Below are 24,315 nucleotides of genomic sequence, written 5' to 3' on the forward strand. Positions count from 1 at the left end.
CTTAGAGAAATGCAAATCAAAACCACAATGAGGTATCACCTCACACCGGTCAGAATGTCCATCGTCAAAATATCTACAAACAAATGCTGGAGAGGGTGTGGAGAAAAGGGAACCCTTTCGCACTGTTGGTGGGATGTAAAATGATATGGCCACTATGGAGAACAGTATGAAGGTTCCTTAAAAAACTAAAAACAGAACTACTATATGACCCAGCAATCCCACTACTGGGCATATACCTTGAGAAAATCATAATTCAAAAGGACAAATGTACCCCAATGTTCACTGCAGTACTATTTACAATAGCCAGGATATGGAAACAACCTAAATGTCTAATGACAGATGAATGGATAAAGAAGATGTGGTACATACATACAATGGAATATTACTCAGCCATAAAAAGGAACGAAATTGGATCATTTGTAGAGATGTGGGTGGACCCAGAGTCTGTCATACAGAGTGAAGTAAACCAGAGAGAGAAAAACAAACATCGTATATTAATGCATATATGTGGAATCTAGAAAAATGGTACAGATGAACCTATTTGCAGGACAGGAATAGAGACACAGACGTAGAGAACGGACATGTGGACACAGTGGGGGATAGGGATGGTGGGACAAATTGGGAGATTAGGTTTGACATAAATACACTACCATGTGTAAAATAGATAGCTAGTGGGAACCTGCTGTATAGCACACGGAGCTCAGCTCAGTGCTCTGTGATAACCTAGATGGGTGGGATGGGGGGTGGGAGGGAGGACCAAGGGGAGGGATATATGTGTACATATAACTGATTCATTTCATTGTACAGGAGAAACTAACACAACATTGTAAAGCAATTCTACTCCAATAAAAAAAATCTTATCAAAATAGAAAAAGAAATGCCCAATAAAGCCATATCAAATGATGAAACTAAAACAAAACAAATAAATAAATGGGAACATGCATAAGGAACCTCATATCTTATTAGTATACTTTACACATTTAAGAGCGAAATTTAAAACCAAACCAAGAAGAAACATACAAACTCAAATCAAAGCTTACAAAAAGGTTTTAAACAGTATTCCTATTAATCCCAAGTAAACATATATATACATATATACATAATATGCATGTCTATTTTCCAAGTATTATACACATTAAAATCCAGTTGTAGAGATACACAATAAAATATTAATGATAGTTAACCTAATCTTCAAGTGGCAGGAATATGGAAAATTTATCTAGCTGGTAACCTACCAAAAACATAGATTGTGATAATCTGCATAATGAGAAAAATGTAAAACGTAATCCAAAGTCTTTCTGTTACAGAGCTGAACTCTGAAGAAAGAAAGGAGAAAACTGAAAATGAGTTTGGTTAGTGCTTGAATTAAGGCAGCCCAGGGGGAGGAGGTGTGAAGAGTGGGGAGTGGTGAGGTGAAAAAGGTTAGAAATACAGGGACAGAAGGTTGGAATGGGACATAGCAATGACTAGGGAGTTGGGGTCTCACATCCTATACAAAGACAAGAAAGGGGTTTCAGGCCGGCGTGAGTCCAGGAATAAGAATGGAAGCCGCTGTGTCACATAAGGACTCCTGCAGTGCTGCCACCTGTAAAAATCAGCCAGTGGAGCCAGAAAAAAACACAGAAGCTTGTCTGTGTTCAAGATGCAGGGCAGCACAAGTCTCCCGACATTTTAAGCAGTTTTTATAGTCTAAACTTATCTAACTCAAGAAGGCAGCACTCTCCCATAACAAAGACTGCAAGAGTGAGAGTTAGTAGATAACCAAAGGGAGAACTGGCATTCCAAGAACATGAGAAAAGGAAACAATCTAAAAAATTCAATACAGTGCTGTCAATCAATCAATAGAAGCAATGAGGAGAACTTCCTGAAATTATGATAAATGTTCTATATTTGCTTGGTCTAATAGACAGTCACTAGCTACATTCAACATTTAAGTGTGACTATGAAACTGAGAAAAGTTTTAGTTTTCTTTAATGTCAGTTAGTTTCATTTAAATAGCCACATGTGGCTAGTAGCTATTGTACTGCACATCACAACATTACTATGGATAGAAAAATAAACAGATAAAAGGGTTAGAAAACATAATCAAAATACACAACACCCTGTTCTTGTCAGTTGCAGCAAAAAGTGTCCTTAGAAAAAAATATATGCAAGCCTTTAAAGGCTACACAGTAAGAATGATAAAAACTTAAGGAGCAAATTTCTGTTTCTGGCAGTATAGCGAAATGACACCTTGAATGACTCTCCACATTGAAACAACTAAAATGTTAAACAGAATACTTAAACACATCAAAATACCCAAAAATACTGGGAGGTAAGTGAGTGCCGAGAAAGTAAAGGTAAGTGAGTGCCAAGTGCTCTAGCCCTGAATTTTTCTGCCAAACCCTAGAGACCTGCTTTTACATCTGACGACTCACAGCATGTGTGGGACAGGAGATAAAGCTTAGAGCTTGGCAAAGGCAGGGAATCTAACAGAAGATACCCATGTAACGCTGGGACTACAAAGATTCCATGAACAAGGGAGAATGAGAAATAAACTCTACCAAATGGAAGGTGAAAAAATAGCAAGGAACACTTCTCTGTTTTTGTCCATGGTATTGAATGGAAAATAAATAAGTTCCCCTGAGAATCTGCAACCAGAAACCAGTCCTCAGTCTGATCTATAATTTGTGTAACTTGTATGATTCAAAAAAATATCAAACAGAGAATATAATGCAAAGGGTTCCAGACTGATGTAGTTTTTCCCAGGTGACTGGAAGAAACAAACAGAAATCTCTGCAAGAACTCAAATTCAATCTAGCTTTTTTGCTTTCCTGATCAAAAAGTATATATATGCCTTCTTTCCTCCTTTCCTCTTGACTCAAATGCAGAAGTAATGCTTGGAGCTCAGAAGCTACCCTGTGATCATGATAGAAAGGCCAAATGAATGCCAACAGCAGCTTACCTTTGGATTTCTTGCTATTACAGAAAATAAATCCTATTTGTTTAAGCAATGGTAAGTTGGGTTTTCTGTTGGTTTCATTAAAAAACATTTCCAATGATACAGACTTTAGACTTACACCTTGTGGACAGGATTCACTCAACAGTCACTAAGGGGGTTCAGAAAGAGACTTTCTGGTTTGTTTACTGCTGTGTAAACCAGCATTTAGAACAGTATCTGGCCTATAGTATACACAGAAATCCTTGGGTCAGAGAGAATGTTGTTACATATTTTAACAATATTTGGCCTTTGGCCTCCATCATTTAATTTAAAACCTCACTACACATATTACCTGTAATTAAGAAGAAAAAAAAAAAAAAAAAAAAAAAGAAGATGACTTACCAGGATATTGTTTTGCTGTTAACTCTAGTTTATGAGATAGTAGCATGGCTCCAGTGGTGTTATCTATTGTATAAACCTGTACAGAACCACTGTAAAAATCAAAAAGATTTTTAGTGTAAAAAGACAAATACAAATATAAAAAAACATCACTATGGGAAATATTATGTTCTGCTCATATAAGTGTAAACTAGAACAAAACCATTTTGTAAATAATTTGCAGTCATCTCTTAAATTTAAACAAATGCATATTCTGTAATCTAGCAATTTCACCTAGATATACCCCAGAAATATTGTTGTCTTTGAGACATGTATAATGTTCATTATAGTACTGGGATTAAGTGCAAAGAAATGGAAACAATCTGCATGTCCAGCAATAAGAGAAAGGAAAGAGAAACTGTGGTATATTCATATAGTAGTATACCATACAGCATTGAAAATGAATTTCTGTCATGTGCATTAAAATGGACAGCATATCTATCTACCCACCCATCTATCGATATATCTATATAAATAGTATAATTCTGTTTCTCTACAGTGAAAAACATTCAAAACATAGTTAAATACATTTGTGGTAAAAATACAACAAAGACCTAATGTACACAGATTCCAGATTAGCAACTGCCCTGGTGGAGAAAGGGGAATATTAAATAAGAGAGACAAGCAGGGGCTACATGAGTATAGTACTGGAAACTTTCAGAAATCTTCATTTTGTTATTTTTTACCTTATATTATCTTCTGTATGTATACACGATACATACTCTTATGTATATGGTAAGTATCATTATTCCATTAAAAAATCTTTACAAGGGTCAAACTTACAAAGGGCCAGAAACCAAAACAAAGAATCTGTATATTACATCTAAGCTATATTTCAAAACTGAACTATAATGATCACAAAAAATATCATTTCTGCTTACAGAGCTATTCTCAGATCAAAAATTTAACATAAATGTTGTTTTAAAAATAATTTAAATCCAAGGCTACTTTTGCACACATCAGGATGACACTAGCTTATGACTGCCAGAATGTTCTGACCCTTATCTGTACTCCTTCAAGGTAGGAGAAGTCAGATGATCTCCTCACAACAGCTTTGATTAGTTTCCAGCCAGGCCTCACTCTCCTCAAGGATCAGGATGGGGACTAAATAAAATACCTGCAATAATAGGCCACTTGAAGTTATCCCACAGCTCACTGATGCTCTGTTTTTAAATTCTTTTTTTCTCTCTGTGTTTCATTTTGCATCATTTCTCTTGCTGTGTTCTTCAAGTTTATTAATCTTTTCTTCTGTAATGTTTGATTTGGGTCTTTTATCTTCCATGTTTCAGTTCAATACTCAAAAGAAACCCTCTACAGCTCTCTGGAGTTCTCTCGTTGTGCCACTCTCTCCTTTGATGTCTGGCCTGTGAGCCCCAGCTGCTTTGGTCTCCCAGACTCTCATTTCCTTTCCACACACTCAACCCAGGGAATCTGCCAGGCCCTGTCCCTCCATCCTTGTGCTGGAAATTCTCTCAAAGTAATTGAAGCTGGGGCAGTTGAAGAGTTTTCTTATTTAGTTTCTCATCTTTCAGGGATCACTATCCATTGTTGCCTGATGTCCTATGTCTTGAATTCAAAACACTTGTTTCATATTTTTGTCCATTTTCTTGGCTATTTTAGGTGGGAGAGAAAATCTGATCTGTTACTCTAACTTAGTCAGAAGCCAAATGCCTGGAACAGATATCTATCCAGACTACATGCCCAATTAGATACCTTGCTGAAAGACAGCACTAAGTGGCTAGCAGGTATTTACTTATTTTTGCTTTGCATCTAACAACTGTCAAGTGCTAACTCTGGGTTGCTGAACTCTGACAAGTCAGTGAGGAGACCAGATATTTCTAATATAAGAAGTAGGTGCTATGTCAATAGTTACAGAAGACTGACAATGTTTTAAGTATTTATAGTGCCTATATTACTTAAATTATTTTTCTTTCAATTTCTCATAAGCCCACCATAAAAGAAAAATATACTTCATTTAAAAGATACTACTTACTAATCTCAAAGCAAAAAACATATCTCTATAATAGAGATATATATGGCTATTATCACCGTAAGTAATCAAATTTAGCATCATTAATACTGAGACCACTCAATGTTATTGCTGCATGATGCCATAGGAAGTACAAAACACCTATGACAAAAATGTTTAACCAGAATCTAATCAAACCTTTAAATATAAGGGGAAGAATTAGGCTGTAAACTGTTATCCTAAAAGAAAGCTGGCTTCTTCCAGAACTCTAATAAGGTGTTCAAGTCAATTAATCCTGGTAAGTGCTGGCAGATCAGGGCTGGAAGCCACTAGGTCAGTTATGTCACATGGCTATAATCACAAAACTTTCACCCCAACCCATGATCATGCCATAAGAAGAGCTGATCCTCTCCCAACTCATGAAAACTGAGGTAACTAAAAGGCTGAAAGACAAGATTCCACCTTCATTATCCTGGAAGAAGGGCTAGAATCCTGGCTTCTAAAATCTGACCTTGCTAGACCCCTGGGTGCAAGCCCTGAATGTAGGTGATGTAGAACTGCACACCCACCACTGTTCCCGTCTCTGTCAGTTTCCTCTAAATGCTGATGCGAGCTTCCTACTCATTTGACTATACTGGCTCAATAAGAACCACCTTCAAGGTTCAAACAGGTGTTACAGAAACTAATTAAATGTAATTATGAGAAAATAATGAGATACATTTAGAATGTAGGATATTCTGTAAACAACTGACCTAGACTCAAAAACAAGTTAATGTCATAAAAATAAGAAAAAAGATACAAGGATTTTTATAGGCAAAAGGTAACTAAAGAGAAATAATAACCTAATATAATTCATGAACTTTGAACGATTCTGACTGAAACAAAAGAGATAAAGGAAATTTGGTGACAACTGGGTTAGTCTGAATATGAACTGAGTATTAGATTTTATTGGGGATTTACCATTAATTTTCCCATGTGTTTGACTAAAGATGATGCGTTTATGTAAGAGAATGTCTCCTTTTTTAGAAACCAAGAAATAATGTAAATGTCCTTTAACAGGAAATCAGATAAATTATGATATATTCATATACCAAAACACTACTTATAAATCAATCCCTAATAAATGATTTTAGTTACTGGCAAATAAGATGGATGAATTCACAACGTTGACTGAAAGAATCAAAACACAAAACAGAATATGATTCTATTCATATAAAGTTCAAAATTAGGTAAAACTAAATTATGCTTTTTAGGAATGCATACATAAGTGGTAAAACTGCAAAAAAAAATGAAATGATTATCATGAAAGACAAAACTGGTTACCTTTAAGTGTTAAGGAGGGGATGGGAGTCATGATTAGGAAGTGGCAGGAGTAAAACTTATATTGGCTGGCAATGTTCTATTTCTTGACTGAGTTGTGAAAAGATGGATGTTTGTATTATAATTATTTGTAAAACTGTGAATATTTGGATTATGCACTTTCCTGTTTGTTTTTATTTTACAATATGAAAGTTAAAAAGGATACTATAGGGCTTCCCTGGTGGCGCAGTGGTTGAGAATCTGCCTGCCGATGCAGGGGACACGGGTTCGTGCCCTGGTCCGGGAAGATCCCACATACCGCGGAGCGGCTGGGCCCGTGAGCCATGGCCGCTGAGCCTGTGCCTCCGGAGCCTGTGCTCCGCAATGGGAGAGGCTGCAACAGTGAGAGGCCCGCGTACCACAAAAAAAAAAAAAAAAAAAGGATATTATAAACTCTATGCCAATAAATTTGACAGTGTATATGAAAGAAACCAATTCCTAGAAAAACACAACCTGCCAAAATGACTAAGAGACAAAAAATCTAAATCTTCTTCAGTCTATTTTAAAACTGAATTGAATTAGTAATCAAGAAAATTCTAGGCTCAGGTGGCTTCACTGACAAATTCAGCCACACATTCAAAGATGAACAAAGAAGGGAAAGAGAGAAATCCTTCCTAAACTTGTCTTATGAGACAAGTATAACGTTGGTTAACCAGGAGAGAGGAAAAAAAACACTATAGTAAACTGTACTCATGAACACAGATTTAAAAATTCTAAACAAAATATGACCAAATCAAATCCATGATGGCGAAGAAAAATACACTTTTCTTTTCTCCTTACACTAAGTTAAATTTACTTTCTACATTTATCTCCTCAGTGAGAAGCAATGTGTTGAGGATAAGGATTTCCTACTTCACAGATTATTGACAGTGTAATGATGGCAGAGATTTATAACACTATCAGCATATTACTTATACTGATAGAAATACTTTGATACTTACCTTGATGTAGCTGGAAACTATATGAGATGTTATGTTCTACAGAACCACTGTGTCACATTTTGAGGTCAAAATGGAATTTTATATTTTAGAAAGAGTTGTGAAGACTAAAAAGCACTATACACATTTTAAGGCATTACTCTCAGCATCTGATATAATCTTTTTATTTGAGCTAAAACATAAAGCTCAAAAAATTGATTTTATGTATGAGCTTTTAATTTGCTTGTTAACTAAGGCACACCCACTAATTCAAAGGCAAGTCAACACTGATGTCTTAAAAAGAAAGGACTGTTTCCAAAACAGGAAAACATTCTTCCTGATCGTCTTTTAAACAATAAAGAACCTAAATTTTAACTGATTTAATCTTCACTTGTGACTCAATTTCCTACCACTGAAAAAAAGCTCACTTTTACAAACTTAAACACCCAATCTCCAAAATCTGCCCTTTAGATTTGTTTGCTTCAATCTATTAAAATGCTTTTAAATTTTATATTAAGGCTGATTCGTAAATTATGAAAGGCACAATAAAGTTCATAAGTGTGTTAAGAATATCTTACGGTTTAAAAAAACTCATTATTTTTGGCAGTAAGTCTTAAAATGCAGACATCTATATCAGTTACCTCGCACAACCAAACGCCATCAGTCGATACTTGTTATTTACTGCTACACAAGTTCCATCAACAACATCTTGTGGCCAAACTCCATGAAGCTGCTAAAATTAAGAAAAATAGTTAAGATTTAAAGCATGTTCCCCAAATATACTTTTATCAATATAATTATCCTTCAATAAACATAGTTTTATAAGGCTTTATATGGTTCTTTATATGGTTTGATCTGGATAGAAAAACATCCCATCAGAACTACCATCTGGATTTTCTCCCTTAAAAACCTCAATTTCATTAACTGGTTCAATAAATATTCTCAAATCAGCTCAGTCCAGTGCTAATTTATTCATATAACACTAAAAAATGGGTATCTGACCTCTAAATTCAAATTAAATGAAGATGACTATCCTATTAAAATGTAAACCTCTTGATGGTAGAAACTGCATCTAATTTGCTCACTATTATTATTCTTGTCACCTAGCATAACTTTTCTGATCAATCGAAAATGGTCGATTTTATTTGGTCTATCCTTTAGAAGTGACTGATTTGTCAATTGCTTACTATTCTCTATTACTCCTTTGCTTTATAGTACAGTGGTTAGTAGCATGGTATCTGGCAGCCTGACATAACATCTCAGATCTACCCCTGACTTGCTAAAATGATTATCTGACCTTTCCAAGCTTCAGTTTTATCTGTAAGTTACCTCTTAGAGTGTTTTGAAAATTAAATGAGAACTTACATACAAGTAACTCACTTAATACAATGCCTGGAATTCAACAAGTTAAGCTTCAATAAATGAATGATATTATTATTAAGCTTTATGTGCTACTTAATTCTGAATACAGACACAGAATAGATTCAGCTCCCTTGTCTGTTTTTATTTGTCAAATCAAGGGCATCCTAGATCATAAATTTCTAAGGCAAAGGTCATCATGACTGTTACTTTAGTAGGCACAAAAAATCAGCACACTACAATACAGCACTTTATTTCTGGATTATCATGATAGTAAAATTAGATGATCCAATATAATTAAACTGTTTGAAATATAACACAATAGTTTTTATTTAATTCCTAAATAAACTATAGAATCTACTATCTAAATATGAAATATTTGCTTTTCTGTAGGAATTTTATTTATTCTTCAATTTTAATAATAAAACTAGACATTATTTTAGTTAACAAAAATGGCAAAGACAGCACTGAGCATTATTTCTTTGGACTGCTGCCTAGACTGAAATTCGTTTATTCATCCCTATAACAAAAATTTTCCAGGTGCCCACTATTCACCAGGTGCTGCTTTAGGTGCCAAGGATACTGCAGATATTCAAACATACCAAAATCCCTAGCTATATCCCTGCTTTACATTTGTTAAGAGACTAACAAGTTTAAAAAATTGTACAGTATCACATGGGAGGTTAGTAAATGTTACAGAAAAAAATAATAAAACAAGGAGAAGAGAGTGTATGGGGGAAGGATGTAATATTAAAAGGTCTTCCCTACGAAGGTGCCTCTTGAGGAAAGTACTTTAGGAAATACAGCAGTAGAAAGGCCATGTCACAGTAGCATTTCTGGCATGTTCAAAGAACATCAGAGGCCTGTGCAGATGGAGTGGAGTGGAGTGGAATGGGGCAAGGAGAAGGAATAAATGAGGTAACAGATGAAACAGGGGGCCAGATTTATAGGGCTCTGAAAGTCACCATAAGAACTTTGGCTTTTTCTCCAATTCATATATGGGGAGTCATTTGGAGTGTCTTTAATTTTTTTAACCCTTTGTATTATGAATTATAATACATTAGAGAAAAATACAAAAGCAAAAATGTACATCACAATAATATCACAAAGTAAACACTTGTGAAATTACCACTCAGGCTAGGAATTACCAGTACCCACAAATCCCCCAACAGTGTCACTCCTGATCAATATTATCCTCACCTCTACCACAAAAGAAACAATACCCAGACTTACATAGTAATCACTTTCTTCTTTTCCTTTAAACCATTAACACTTAAACATGCGTCCACACAGAACTGATTCAGAGCTGCCTATGTTTTTTGTTTTCCTTCAATTTTGTATAAAATAGAATTATAGCATGTACTCTTTTGTTTCTAGCCACTTCCACTAAACACGTTTGTGAGATTCATCTGTGCTGTTGCATACAGCCTTGTTTGTTCACTTAGCTCACCAGGCCTCTGGCCTCCCCTAACCAGTCTTGTTAGCTCTTTACAGTCTTTTTAACTCTCCAAAGCCGTTAAGCACATTTGAAAAATATTTTTTCTCTAGCTCTTTTAGTTGTCCTCAGCAGGTTTTGTCCTAAATATCTTGTCCTACTGAAGGGTTCTGAGCAGAGGAACGGCATAATCTGACATTTTAATACATTTGCTAACTGTATTAAACAGTGCCAAACAGGGGACTTCCCTGGCAGTCCAGTGGTTAAGACTCCACGCTTCCACTGCAGGGGGCGTGGGTTCGATCCCTGGTCAGGGAACTAAGATCCCACATTACTGCTCGGCACAGCCAAAAAAAAAAAAAAAAAGCAGTGCCAAACAGGATTTTTATAAAGCACTTAAATAATGTCTGATATAAATATGGCATTAGTGTATTTCCCAATTACCAGTAATAGATATGCATTGTTTTCTTATAATTTATAATTTCTACTTATAACTTATTTAATAATGTTTCATCTACTTTTCATTATTTTAAATCCTTAATTTACTAGAAAACTTTCTTTAATCAAATACTAATACAAGCTGATATTCAGAAATGAGTCACTCACTTTCCAGCTCTAATATTTTTGTTTTCAGTAAAAACATTTAAATCCCAAACATATGTCAACAAAATGAAGAGGCAATCTACTGAATGGGAGAAAATATTTGCAAATCATATATGTGAGAAAAGATCATATCCAAAATATATAAAAAACTCATACATTAAATAGCAAAAAAATTCTGATTAAAAAATGGGCAGATGATCTGAATAGACATTTCGCCAAAGAACACACAGAGAGAGCCAAAAAGTACCTGACAAGATGCTCAACATCACTAACACCAGGGAAATGCAAATCAAAACGACAATGAGGTATCACCTCACACCTGTCAGAATGGCTATTATCAAAAAGACAAGAAACAGTAAGTGTTGGGAGGATGTGGAGAAAAGGGAACCCTTGTGCACTGTTGATGGGAATGTAAATTGGTATGCCACTACAGAAAACAGTATGGAACTTCCTCAAAAAAGTAAAGTTAGAACAACCATATAATCCAGCAATTCCACTTCTGGGTATTTATCACCCCCCCCCAAAAAAAAAAAGAAAGAAGAAGAAAAGAAAACACTAACTTGAAAAGACAACTGTACCTGCATGTTTAATGCAGCATTATTTACAATAGCCAATATATGGAAACACCTAAATGCTCACTGATGGATGAATGGATAAAGAAAATTTGGTACACACACACACACACACACAGAGGAATATACAGGTGACCCTTACAACATGGGGGTTAGGGGCACCTACCCCCAGCACATACAACTTTACAGTTGGCCCTCCATATCCTTGGTTCTGCATGTGTGGATTCAATCAACTGGAGATCGTAGAGTACTGTAGTATGTATTTACTGAAAAAAACCCAGGTGTAGGTGGACCTGCACAGTTCAAACCTATGTTGTTCAAGGGTCAACTATATTATTTAGCCATAAAGAAGAATGAAATCTTGCCTTTTGCAACAGCATGGATGGATCTTGAGGGCATTATGCTGAGTGAAATAAATCAGACAGAGAAAGCTGGCACCATATAGAAAAATATGCCCCTGAAAACTTAAAATCCTTTCCATTAAAGAGAACAGACTGAACATGAATATTTAGCTTCTCTGACTCTTAAAACCCCAACTTTTATAACAGAAAAGATTTTTTTCAAAATGCATATGTTGGCAAGGACAAAGAATGGGAGAGGAGGTGGTATCAGAAAATTCTGGAAGCTGGGAAGCAAGTGGATGAGTAGAATCCTTAACTAGCAGTGATGACGTTGAAAAACAGCCACATTTACATTGTAAGGTACACAAAAGCCCTGGGAATTTAAATGTCTCTCAAAAGCTGAACTAAAAGCAGTAGGATTGGTTTAAAGCCTATTTAATCCGTAGCTGGGACTGCCTACCTCCCAGTCTGAGCAGCTAAGAAATACCCCACTTCCACTCCAATAGAAAACTGGGGTTTTTGTTTAGAGAAAAACAAAAAAATCTCAGTGGTCTCTAGACCACACCAAAAATAGGGATACTTGGGAGTTTACATACTGAATTTGTACCCTCTAGTCTAACTCTTCCATAACTCAAATCCTGAAATACTGGGCCAGCCAGGTACATATTCTCTGAGAAAGACTGCAGGACTCTTCTCCAACAGGCACTGGATACGGAGTGGGGAGGAAAAGAAATAACCCAGTTAGCTCACCCTATGATGAAGATCACAGTCAACCAAACCCACCAAAGCCCACACAGCCTTCAGTGAATCCAAATTTTTATTTTGGGTCTCTGTCACAGCAACCAAATTCATATATTAATGAATCAAATATTAATTAACCATTAACTCTGAAAGGATCTAAATATAAAGGAATATAGGAAATCCACAGGATGATAATGATGGACAGCCTAAAAATGCAACTGTGTTAAATAGGTGTGTATAGTAAACAATCGTCCACAAGGCCAGAAGGCTCCAAGAGAAATTTATTCAAGAAGATGAAACATACTCATATAATCAAAATCACAATAACTATATTGGGAAGATGGGAAGAACTTAACAGACGGGGTGGGGGAACAGGGAAGAGGGAAGTACATGGTCATTTTCCACAATGGGAAGTCAATGAACACAGCCTAAAAACTAAAAATTACAGGAAATAATCAGAGTAGTGGAGATAAATAGCAAAATCATCAGTGAAGGAATAAAAAGTAGTTGCCTCTGAAAATGAAAACTGGGCATAAAGAGAACAAGCAGGAGGAAAGGAACTATCATTTTTCATTAACATGTCAATAGAATTGTCTACTTACACTATTTATATGTATAGTTTTGATTAGAAAATTAATTAACAACCGCTAAAATCTTAAATAAGGAAAATAGGGGAGGGGTTTAATAAAGACTAAAATTAATAAATGCAAAATTAAAAAATAAACATTCCAAGTAAATAAGTCATACCTCTGCAGTAAATCTACTTGACACTGGTGTGATAAATCCAACTTTACCATCATTAAACACAACAGCAAACCCATCAAGTGTGGCACAGTATTCCATGTCTCTAATGTGCACATCTGCAAAGCCCAGGAATGAACCTGCTGATGAAAAAAAAAATACATGAAATATGAATATAAATATAGTAAATTAATTCTCTTACATTTTTGCTTGCAAACCATACAAGGACAGTTAAAAGGGCAAACATAATGAGTTAACAACACTAAACAACTGAACTGCTCCTTCCTACTCTCTCTCTCTCTCTCTCTCTGTCTCTCACACACACACACACACCCTCCTCCCTTGCATAATTAATTCCAAAGTAGAAAAACCAATGTTCATCCAAAAAAAAATATCTAACTAGTTTATATAAAATATTAAACATCTGGTTCTGTCTCATGAAAAAAGTGTAACTACCTCTAGATGACTGAAGATCTACTGAAAAGGGTACTGTACAAAGATTAATAGCTTTCCTCCCATTTGTCATTCCTTCCCAGTGAATAAGATGAAGAAGTCCATCAGAAGTAGCAACCAGGAGATCTTCCAGCACAGACTGCAAACTGTAGAGAAGTAAGCAATTTAGAATCAATTTCCTTTTAAGAAAAGCATATTGGGAAACCAATGAATATAACTGCTCTGGAGAATATTCATGCAAAGATCATAAAACCACTTACAAAACTGCCATTTATCTACAATTTAGCTATATATCAGCTTTATCTATGTATAATGCAATCTAGAATCAGAAATTCTGAAAAAAATGAAAGATCACACGTTGCTGTAGTCACAAACCTGATGAATTATGCTTAAAAACTAGACATACTGAAACAGCAAATTAGAAGATGGAAGGATAAGTGACAGCTGACAAGAAAGGAAAGAGAAAGAGAAACCATGAAAAGAACTAATGACAGAATGACAATCCTGAGACACTGAGTGTAGAGGTAACAATCCTCTAACCCTGTCCAACAGAACTTTCACCAGTAATGGAAATGTTCTGTACCTGTACTATCCAACACGGTAGCCATTAGCCACATGGTGATTGTACACTTGTAATATGGCTAGTGTGACAGAAGACCTAAATTTTTAATTCTGTTTATTTTATCTGTAATTTACATTTAAATCACTTCATTTGACTAGTGGCTACTGTAGTGGAGAGCACAGTTCTAGACCACAGTATTTCTAGGTTATCCAAGAATCTCACATTGTGCATCCATTCAACAAACATTTAATTAAGCCTGAGCTCTGCGACAGGCACTATGCTGGGCTGGAGATTCAGAAGTGAATAAAATACAGTTTCTCTCTGCAGAAGACCTCTCAGTTGACTAAGTAGTGAAAAGTAATTATGTAGTATGATCTCAGCACTTATTGATACTTGCAAAGAGATTTAACAATTAGGACTGCATGGCAATAAATGCCTAATTTGTTTACTACTATAATGCCAAGCCTCTAGGGCAATGTTAGTTACATATGGCACCAAATGTTTGTGGGAGGAAGGTCAAGAGGGAAGGGAAATCTAAAAGTGAGGCTACAAAGATAATGGCAGAGAAAAAGAAAGAGAACCAGTGGAAACTGTTATCAAGAAAGCCAATAAGATGCACTTAAGAAAGAGTACTCAAGAGTATCAAATGCTGTAAAAAACATTTAAGTATAAGAATGAATGAAAAATGTAATGTCTATTTATATACTCTATTATGTACTGTTAAATTTCCTTTCATACTTAAGAAGTTAAGAGTCTATTTCAGAAATATTTTAATCCATAATGGTGAAAAGAACATTTTTAATGTTTTCTTTAACTTAATTCTTTGAAAAGTTGAGTTCAATAACATTCCACCATATATTTCAGATAATGAAGAATTTACTGTACTTTCTTCCCAACTATAAAAATATTTTAAAAATTAAGAATAACATGTCCCCTTACTGAGCTCCATCTCTTGAACTTCAGAGCATTTGCAGTCAACTACAATTCCCAGTTTAACAAAAGTTCACCTTTAAAAATATTATATATTCTTTTATTTCAAATTTATATTTAGTGGTAAAATTTATGTGTAGCATGTGGTGGCTAGAATATAAAAACTTTGTTTTAGACTTGATACAAGAGAGGCAATTTACTGGAGGAGTCATTGGTTTACCAGTGATTTTCATTCAGCAGGAGTCAAGCCTCTGTTTCTTCAAACCACATTCTCCCTCTCCCCAGCCTGTATCTCCCTAACAATCACTGCATATGACGATCAGGAACAAGATCAAGGTTACCCTCCCATAATTTAATTGCCCGCTAGGCAAAACTTAACACTCCTCTGACAAAGTTAACAGAATTCAGAATCTCTACATCATCATCATCCACAGTACTGTGATAAAAAATGACCACATGTCTGAATAAACAGGAAAATGTGACCCAGAGTTGAGAAAAATCCATCCATGTAAATAGACTCATAAACAATCCTGACATTGGAATTAACAAATAACTGTGACAAAAATGATAATCTATAAAAAAAAAGATCCTCCTTGTTTAATTGAAAGTAAACAAACTTTCAATTAAAGGCTGATGTCAGATGTTAAAGTACTGAATATTTCCATTAAGTTTAGTAAATAGGCCTTGTTTCAAGTCACCCAAGGGTCTGTCCCCACGGATTCCCATTCTCACAATGATTTAAGAACTGAAGGATTAATTCTTCCATCTGGGGGATGTTAGGACCCTGTACCAATAATTTATATCCCGTGTCTTCATATGCTGTACTGATTTTTATTGAAAATCACCCCTCGGTATAAGTACACACAAAATACACATAAAGATACTCTATGTTATGCCCTTAGAGAGTCTCTAAAATCACTGACTTCTATGGGCTTTATTAACAGCTATGTGGTATACCAGAGGTGTTTGTTATTGCTGTTGTTGTTTAATTTAGGATCTTAGAAGTAGAATAATAGGATTTTGGGAGGAGAATAATAGGATTTTGGAATCTGATTAATCAAATATTCTTAATATAAAATGAATAATTCATAATTACCAATTCTCAAATATGTAAGTATGTTAAATACCTAATTAACATTAAATACTATATATACTACATGGGTCTTTCTAAGTGCCTGGGAAGAAGGAAGATAATAAACTGTAGTATTTATTAGTATTAATTAGAAATAGACTAAGAGTTTTAATTATAAATTATATCAGTACTTTTTTCTTTTTAAAAAAATTTTATTTAATTAATTAATTTATTTTTGGTTGTGCCAGGTCTTAGTTGCAGCCAGCGGGCTCCTTATTGTGGCATGCAAACTCCTAGTTGCAGCATGCATGTCGGATCTAGTTTCCTGACCAGGGATCAAACCACATCCTTCACATTGGGAGGTGAATTCTTAACCACTGCACCACCGGTAAGTCCCAGTACTTTTTAACTTTCTATATACTCTCTATCCTCAATTAATAACAAGGTGTAGACGCTTAACATTAATCCAATTCTTTCTTCAATCAAAAATTAAAAGATGGCAGACTCTTGCAATCTTATGCCTATAAGCAACAGCATAATCATTGTCCCTAACTTTATTTGACTAATTTTTGGTAGTGGGAGGGAAAACAGTTGGTTTAAAGGCCAAGTTTCATGCCCCCTCACTCAATTCAAAAGTATATAGGAATTTTCCAATCAAATTTCCAGGAGGTACATGTTACAGGTGCTAATAGTAACACTGCTCTGAAATGCAATTATTTTACTGAAGTTCTGAGAGAAAATGAGAGATTTCCAATCATCTAAATTAGTAGATTAAAAACAAGCACCTGACAAGTTAAACTTGTACCAGACAGCAGGAATTCTTTTTTTTAAGGCTCTTTTTCTATCCCATATCCATGAACTACACAGTTTTTGCCACCAGGTGGAGGTAGAAAGCCATGCTTGTACAGTTCCATCCAGCATGGAACCCAGACATTCAAAATTCCTTACACAAGTTACACTCTTGAAAAAGATCTCTATTCTGAAATAAAATCTGAGATAAAGAGTAACCTGAACTCAATCTCCTGTAACCCTGATCACATTTAAACATATAACAACAACAACAACAAAAAGGCATTCTTTTTCTCTGAGGAGACTTAAAGTTAAAAAAAGATAGATTAAACAAGGCAAGACAATAGCCAGCCACTTGTATACAATTCTATTTAACATGTTCTAGTATCTGTACTGTATTCTAACAAGAGAAATGATGAAGGAAGCCTTTCGTTAGAACTGTGAATCAGAAGAATTTAAGAAACATATGTATTACATTCATATAGTTTAATATATTCACGTATTGTACCCATACAGGTCAACACTTAATAAGACTACATAATAAATGTCTTTTTTCCAAAACTGTCCCCCTAGCCACTCAGTTCTCATGCCCAGTTTCTTACGTATTCCTCCAAAACAACACATAAATTACCACCACCAGCTCGCTTTAACATAAAATAGTAGCATTTTTATGTACAGTATACCTCACTTTTTTTAACCCAACAACATATTTGGGAAGTTTTTTCAAGAAAAAGTGCCCTCAATGTTTTTACAAATGCATATGAGTATCTTTTTAAGTAACATGTACTATGTTATACCATTCAAACAATTCTAGATCTTATCAAAAAATATAAATTTCTAAATAAAATTACAGTTGGTATACCCAAATTGTGGGCTTTATTACAGTAATTTAAGTATAATAATGTACCATCTGTAAAATTTTACATTTTTTATAAGGGCTAATAGAGAATTTTTAGGACTAAAAAAAATGATCCTCAATGAAAAATAAAATCAACTTTCTTACTGCTCATGCGATTAACAAACTACACTGTATATTGTCATCGCAAAATGCTAAATTCAACCAAAGTACTGTACCTCATGATGGGTGCTTGCAAATCCAATATTTTCCTCATCTCTAAATTTAATGCTGGAGCACACTGTTCTTCCTTAAAATGGGGTGTCCCCTTCACTTGTGGACTTCCTCTAAAAAAAAGCAAATACGCAGGATTAAAGAGAAAGATACTGAATTCTCCTCCACAGTCTGTGACTAATAGCCAATCAAATAAAGTAACACAATCAAACGTAAAAATCAGGTGTTCATCCTTTAGGTTCTCAAATGAAAAGCATACTTAAATTCCACGATAGCGGACATATCTATTTATCAATTAGAAATAAATGTGTCTGACCAGTGTAACTTATATTGGGGGGAGTGGGAATGGAGAGAGAAGAGGGAGAAGAACAAAGAATCTTAGGGAAAAAACAGTAAAGATAGAAGTTAATTCTCAAGGGAACCAACAGACATTTAAAATGACTGACAGCCCTTTCTGAGTTGAGCAACTACGAAACTTATATACCATTCTATTATACAGTGCATGTCCAAAGTGATCCAAATCGTCACCTCATCTTCCCTTGCTCCACACCTCATTCTTGATTCCTATCCTTTAGGTGTGTATCAGACTTAAGGTCAGATTCAGGGATGCAATTAGGAGATGTTTGACATTAAATGGCAAAATGGGTAAATTCGAGAACTCCTTGGCACTAAATGGCTGCACTAGAGTGGCTAGGTCAATGCCAACATAATTGCACTGTCACATACAAGCCCTCAAAAGTACTATAAAGCTGTTTTGGAATCTTTATATCCATATGGCATTGGATCATTCTTTCTCAATGCCTGTGCTAGAATTTAACAGCTATCTGTCTCTTCTCTTACTATCAGCTATCACTTACTCTAGGCAACAATTAGCCTGCTTACATCATCTTTCCTTCTCATCACCTACAATCCTAGAAACCAATTTGTCAATACTATTAAAACTAAGTGCAAAGAATCTAACAAGTTAAAGTTCCTAGCTTTGTGAAAATTATTTGGATGCTCAGAAAATTACTTAGATGCTTACTTATTAGTTTTAGATTACTTTCCATACAGAAACCTGGTGGTGCTTTATTACTATCCTGCTCTGATACTGCCATGACCTGGAATATTTGATTCCTTCTACGTGTCTGAATGGCTAAATTGGCTAATGTTTAACCAAACATGTTCATGTTCAATCAGTATGTTTGCTATGACAGCCCTTAAAAGGACACCATGAGTTATTAGTTTACAGGAGCCATATCTGAATTGCTAACCACACAAAACACTGTGATGAATTTTCTGAGATGTTCTCCATGTACATCTAGTTTTAAAGGTATTATTCAAAGTATATACATAAAGAGTCGAACAGTGCTAGAAGGCTTATGACAAACAAAAATAACTACTGAAGTAGTCTTCTTTCAGTGAGGAGGCAACCAGCTTGAATTCTTTGAGCTGTTATCTTCTTCTATTTACCTGCGTATTTTTTAAACCATGTGTTTACATTGTTTTAACATCATTAATTTTAGACATTATTAACTTTTTATTCTCATTTACCCATTTTTCCCATCCTCCCAACATAATTATACCAAACTGTTTTCATTATAATGATTACATAAATATTTTTCACTTCCGGGTCAAGTAGTGTTCAGAAATCTTTCCTTAAATAACGTGATAATTTTCCACATGCTTTCATTTGCTTGGTTTTCTTTCAACTTATACCTAAGTCATCTCATACTCCTTAACTGCTCTGACAAAATAATTCTCAATATAATCTTCTATGTGGTCAAACCTGCTACATAGCTTATCATTTCCATTTCCCCCCCACCCTTGGAGGCATCCCTCTTTATGCCCAATGCCCTACTAAGTCTAATGCACCGCTATCAACATGATATTTACTTTGTCATCATCTTTATGATTTCTTTGCTTCTTTCCTATGTTGAATCCTTTATTTTATAGATCCTGTATCTTCCTCGGTTCACATATTCTTGGGGCTTCCTGGAAAGGTGCATGAGAAGTAAACTTAGAACTCTCAAGTCTGAAATGTCTCTATTTTATTATGACACTTGAATGAATGTTTGTCCCTTCAAAAAAGACTATGATAAAGTTGTCTGAAAAGACATTTCTTCTGCCACTGTTCTATATCCTGGGGTCTGTCAAATGTTTCTTTTAATGCTTTTATTGAATTTTTAATTTCTGCTATCATACTTTTTATTCCAGGAACTTTCTCACACCCAGCTCCCCTTTTTTCTTATAGCACTAATTTTTTTTTTAAATTAGGCAATACCTGTTTAAGGTGGTTAATTTTCATTTCCCCAAAGCGTTTTTGTTCCCTGTATTGCCTATTTCCTCTTGAGTTTCCTTTTTTCTGTTGTGTGTCTCTATTTTACGTTAGAAACTTTCCTAAGATGGCTAACATCTTTCTTCATGTTCAAGAGGTTAATGAGAAAAAACTAATTATAAGCTCCTATGTGTTCAAGTTGGGTTGTCAACTGGTGGACCTCAGGGTAGGCATTTTTGTTGAGGTCTTCCAATATGAGAGGCTGTTGGGTCATTCATCTGGAGTGATTTAATTTCCCTAGGAAGAATCCCTCAATCAAGTACAGAAGGCAGAAGTCTGGAGCCAAGCAGGGGAAGAAAGCTTGACATCCTGTTGTTCAGTACAACAACTTTCACTTAATCCTCATCTTTAGTTTAGCATCTCATCCTTGCCCTACTCTGTGTCTGGAATCCCTCTGGTTTAATCAGACATCCTGTCTCCTGTGAGGTGAGAACATAGAAATCCTATTCCTTATTCAGATTTTTCAAACAATCCCCATTTATAGCCCCTGGTCACTCCTGTATTCTGTGGTACTAGTGCCTCAGCCATTCTAGGGTTTTGCAAATCAAACAAGTTGCTTTTCATCAATATCATATATGTAACCTTAGGCTCTCAGGTTTGATATTCATCCTAAGTCATTTATTTTTTTTCTCATCCAATTGTTAGGTCATGGGTTAGAGATACCCCCAGCTCTCACTGAAGATGAAAACAGTATTTCAACTTTATTCTGTTGGTGATTTTCAAGAAAAAGGTGGAAACCTCATTACCCATCTTGAAACTGGAAACTATTTTCCTTTATATAAATACTATCACTTATTAGAGCTAAAAGTACTATGATAAGAATTTTATAGCAAATTTAAGTAAATCCTGAATTCTCAATGACTTCCCTTATAAAATTAGGAGATAAACTTCATGGTATAATTTCCATCCCTTCCTCCAAACATACTAAAATGCAGTAAACTGTTAAAAATTACATTAACAAAAAAATCTAACTTTCTGATCAAAAATATTACTTCTAGTTCAACAGTAATTTGAGAGTATTGCATCAGATTTTTGTAAGGGAGAGCCAAACCATGAAGAGCACTGAATGCCAGGAGGAAAAAAAGCACTAAATTGAGCAGTTACCAAGTATGAGTGTACAAAACGTTCTGCACACATTATGTCAACTGATTGATTACAATCCTTTGAGTCAGGCGTTATTATCTGTATTTTTCCAGAAAAGAAACTGAAGCTTCAGTTTATTATTAAGAATTTTGTTTATGGTCACAGAGCTAGTAAGTGAAGGAGTTACACTGAAAACTAGCAGAGTTAGAGACTAATAATTACCTTTGTGTACACAAAGAAAAATTACAATGAATGCTAAAGAACACATTGGTGATAGAGTGGAGAGGGAGTAGTCTGTAAATTAATTAGGAGACTGTTAATAAGATTACACAAAGGCATCTACTAGCAGTGGCAGTAGAAATGTCTTTTCAGACAATTTTATCATAATCCTTTCTGAAGGGATATGATAAAAGCATATTGAGAATTATAGTTCCCGGTCACTAAAAAAGGCTTCTCAGAGACAGACAGATACAATCACATTGTATGCATACCTGGTTGTCATTCAAGCTATTGAAACATAATATATTCTTCATTCTTGGGCACATAGAACTGTGCTTTCCTCACCACTTAAAATTAGGTATGGCCATGTGACTTACTTTGGCCTATGAAACACAAGGGGAAGTGACTTGTGTCATTTCTGGGCAGAGACTTTAAAGAGCCAACACTTGGTACAATGCTCTGCTTTTATCCTCTACCGCAGGGACTTAGCCTATGCTGACTTACACAGTACAGCTGTCCCTTTGTGTGTGCAGGGGATTGTTTCCAGGACCCACCATGCATACCAAAATCCGCTGATGCTCAAGTCCCACAGTCAGTCCTCTTTATCTGTGGTTCTGCATTCACAGATTCTACCAACCATGCATCATGTTGTACTATGTGTGTTTACTAAAAAAAAAAAAAAAACGTGCATAAGCAGAGCTGCACAGTTCAAACCCATGTTGTTCAGGGGTCAACTGTATACCACATCAAATAACTGAGAGTTGTTAGACTGTGGTCCAGTAAAACCCAACAAATTAATAGTTTGTGATTACTATTCATGAGTGATTTTATTAACGATGTAGTCTGAGGAGCAGGAAGAAAAAAGAATGAAGAAAAATGAACACAGCTTAAGAGACTGTGGGATACCACCATACATACCATCATAAATATAATGGAAGTCCCAAAGGCAAGGAGGCCGGAAGAATATTAGAAGAAATAATGGTTGAAAATGTCCCAAATCTAATAGAAACATGCATCTAACCATCCAAGAAGCTTAGCAAACTCCCAAGAAGGATAAATTCAAAAAGATCCATACCAAGATACATCATATTCAAACTACTGAAAGACAAAGAGAACCTTGAAAGCAACAAGAGAAGTGACTCATCATATACAAGGGATCCTCAATAACATGAGCAGCCAATTTCTCATCAGAAACCATGGAGGACAGGGGCAGTGGGATGACAATGCAAATGCTGGAAGACAAAAAAAAGTTATGGGCTTCCCTGGTGGCGCAGTGGTTGAGAATCCGCCTGCCGATGCAGGAGACACGGGTTCGTGCCCAGGTCCGGGAAGGTCCCACATGCCGCGGAGCGGCTGGGCCCGTGAGCCATGGCCTCTGAGCCTGTGCGTCGGGAGCCTGTGCTCCGCAACGGGAGAGGCCACAACAGTGAGAGGCCCGCGTACCACCAAAAAAAAAAAAAAAAGTTAACTAAGAATTCTTTAACTAGAAAAACTATCCTTCAAAAATAAAGGAGAAATTAAGAGATTTTCAGATAAACAAAAGTTGAGGGATTTTGTCACAAGCAGATCTGAACTACAAGAAACACTAAAGGGAGTCCTTCAGGCTGAAATGAGAGAACACTAAACAGTAATCCAGAGCCGTATGAAAAAAATAAAGAACACCAGTACAGGTAACTACATAGGTTAATATAAAGCCAGCAATACTGTATTTTTGATTTGGAAATCCACCTTTTTAACTATATGATTTAAAAGACTAATAAATGAAAAGATAATTCTAAATCTACATTATGGGCACACAATGTATAATGATGTAATGTGTGACAATAAGAACATAAAAGGGGAAGGATGAAGATGTAGAGGACTATAGTTTCATTACTGAAACCAAGTTGTTATTAATTCAATCTAGGTTGCTGTAAGTGTAAGATGCTATGTAATCCCAAAATAACCACTAAAGAAACCTGAAATATACAGAGAAAAGGAAATGAAAAAGGAATCAAAATTAAACACAAAAGAAGACAGTAATGAAGGAACTGAGGAACAAAAAAGATACGACACACACAGAACAAACAGCAAAATGGCAGAAGTTCTTCCTTATCAGCAATTATTGTAAATGTAAATGGATTAAACACTTCAATTAAAAGATACACTGTCAGAATAGATTAAAAAAACATGATTCCATTTCTAAGTTTTCTATAAGAAACTCAGTTTAGATCAAAACAAACAAATAAGTTGAAAGTGAAAGGATGAAAAAAGATACTCCATGCAAATTGTATAACTAAGAGCTTAGTGGTTACAGTAATATTTGACAAAATACTTTAAATCAAAAATTGTTACAAGAGGGCTTCCCTGGTGGCGCAGTGGTTGAGAATCCGCCCGCCAATGCAGGGGACACGGGTTCGTGCCCTGGTCCGGGAAGATCCCACATG

At 35.4% G+C, this 24,315-nt stretch overlaps 1 protein-coding gene across 4 annotated transcripts in view; it reads right to left on the minus strand.

Moving 5' to 3' along the window:
- RIC1 (RIC1 homolog, RAB6A GEF complex partner 1) overlaps nt 1–24,315 on the minus strand; it is a 138,077-nt gene that overhangs the window by 33,019 nt on the left and 80,743 nt on the right. The window contains exons 1-6 of one of the 4 annotated variants that reach the window (XM_059071811.2): nt 20,146–20,215; nt 18,276–18,383; nt 13,852–13,994; nt 13,402–13,538; nt 8,245–8,336; nt 3,323–3,411 (exon numbers count right to left, since the gene is read on the minus strand). In XM_059071811.2, the coding sequence (XP_058927794.1) occupies nt 3,323–3,411; nt 8,245–8,336; nt 13,402–13,538; nt 13,852–13,994; nt 18,276–18,383; nt 20,146–20,156 (580 nt within the window). In that variant the 5' untranslated portion in view covers nt 20,157–20,215. Of the gene's footprint in view, nt 1–3,322; nt 3,412–8,244; nt 8,337–13,401; nt 13,539–13,851; nt 13,995–18,275; nt 18,384–20,145; nt 20,216–24,315 lie in introns of those variants that run through there. The other 3 variants (XM_059071810.2, XM_059071808.2, XM_059071809.2) reach the window with 3 other exon arrangements.

Source organism: Kogia breviceps, chromosome 8 (assembly GCF_026419965.1).
Source record: "Kogia breviceps isolate mKogBre1 chromosome 8, mKogBre1 haplotype 1, whole genome shotgun sequence".
Lineage (NCBI taxonomy): Eukaryota > Metazoa > Chordata > Mammalia > Artiodactyla > Physeteridae > Kogia > Kogia breviceps.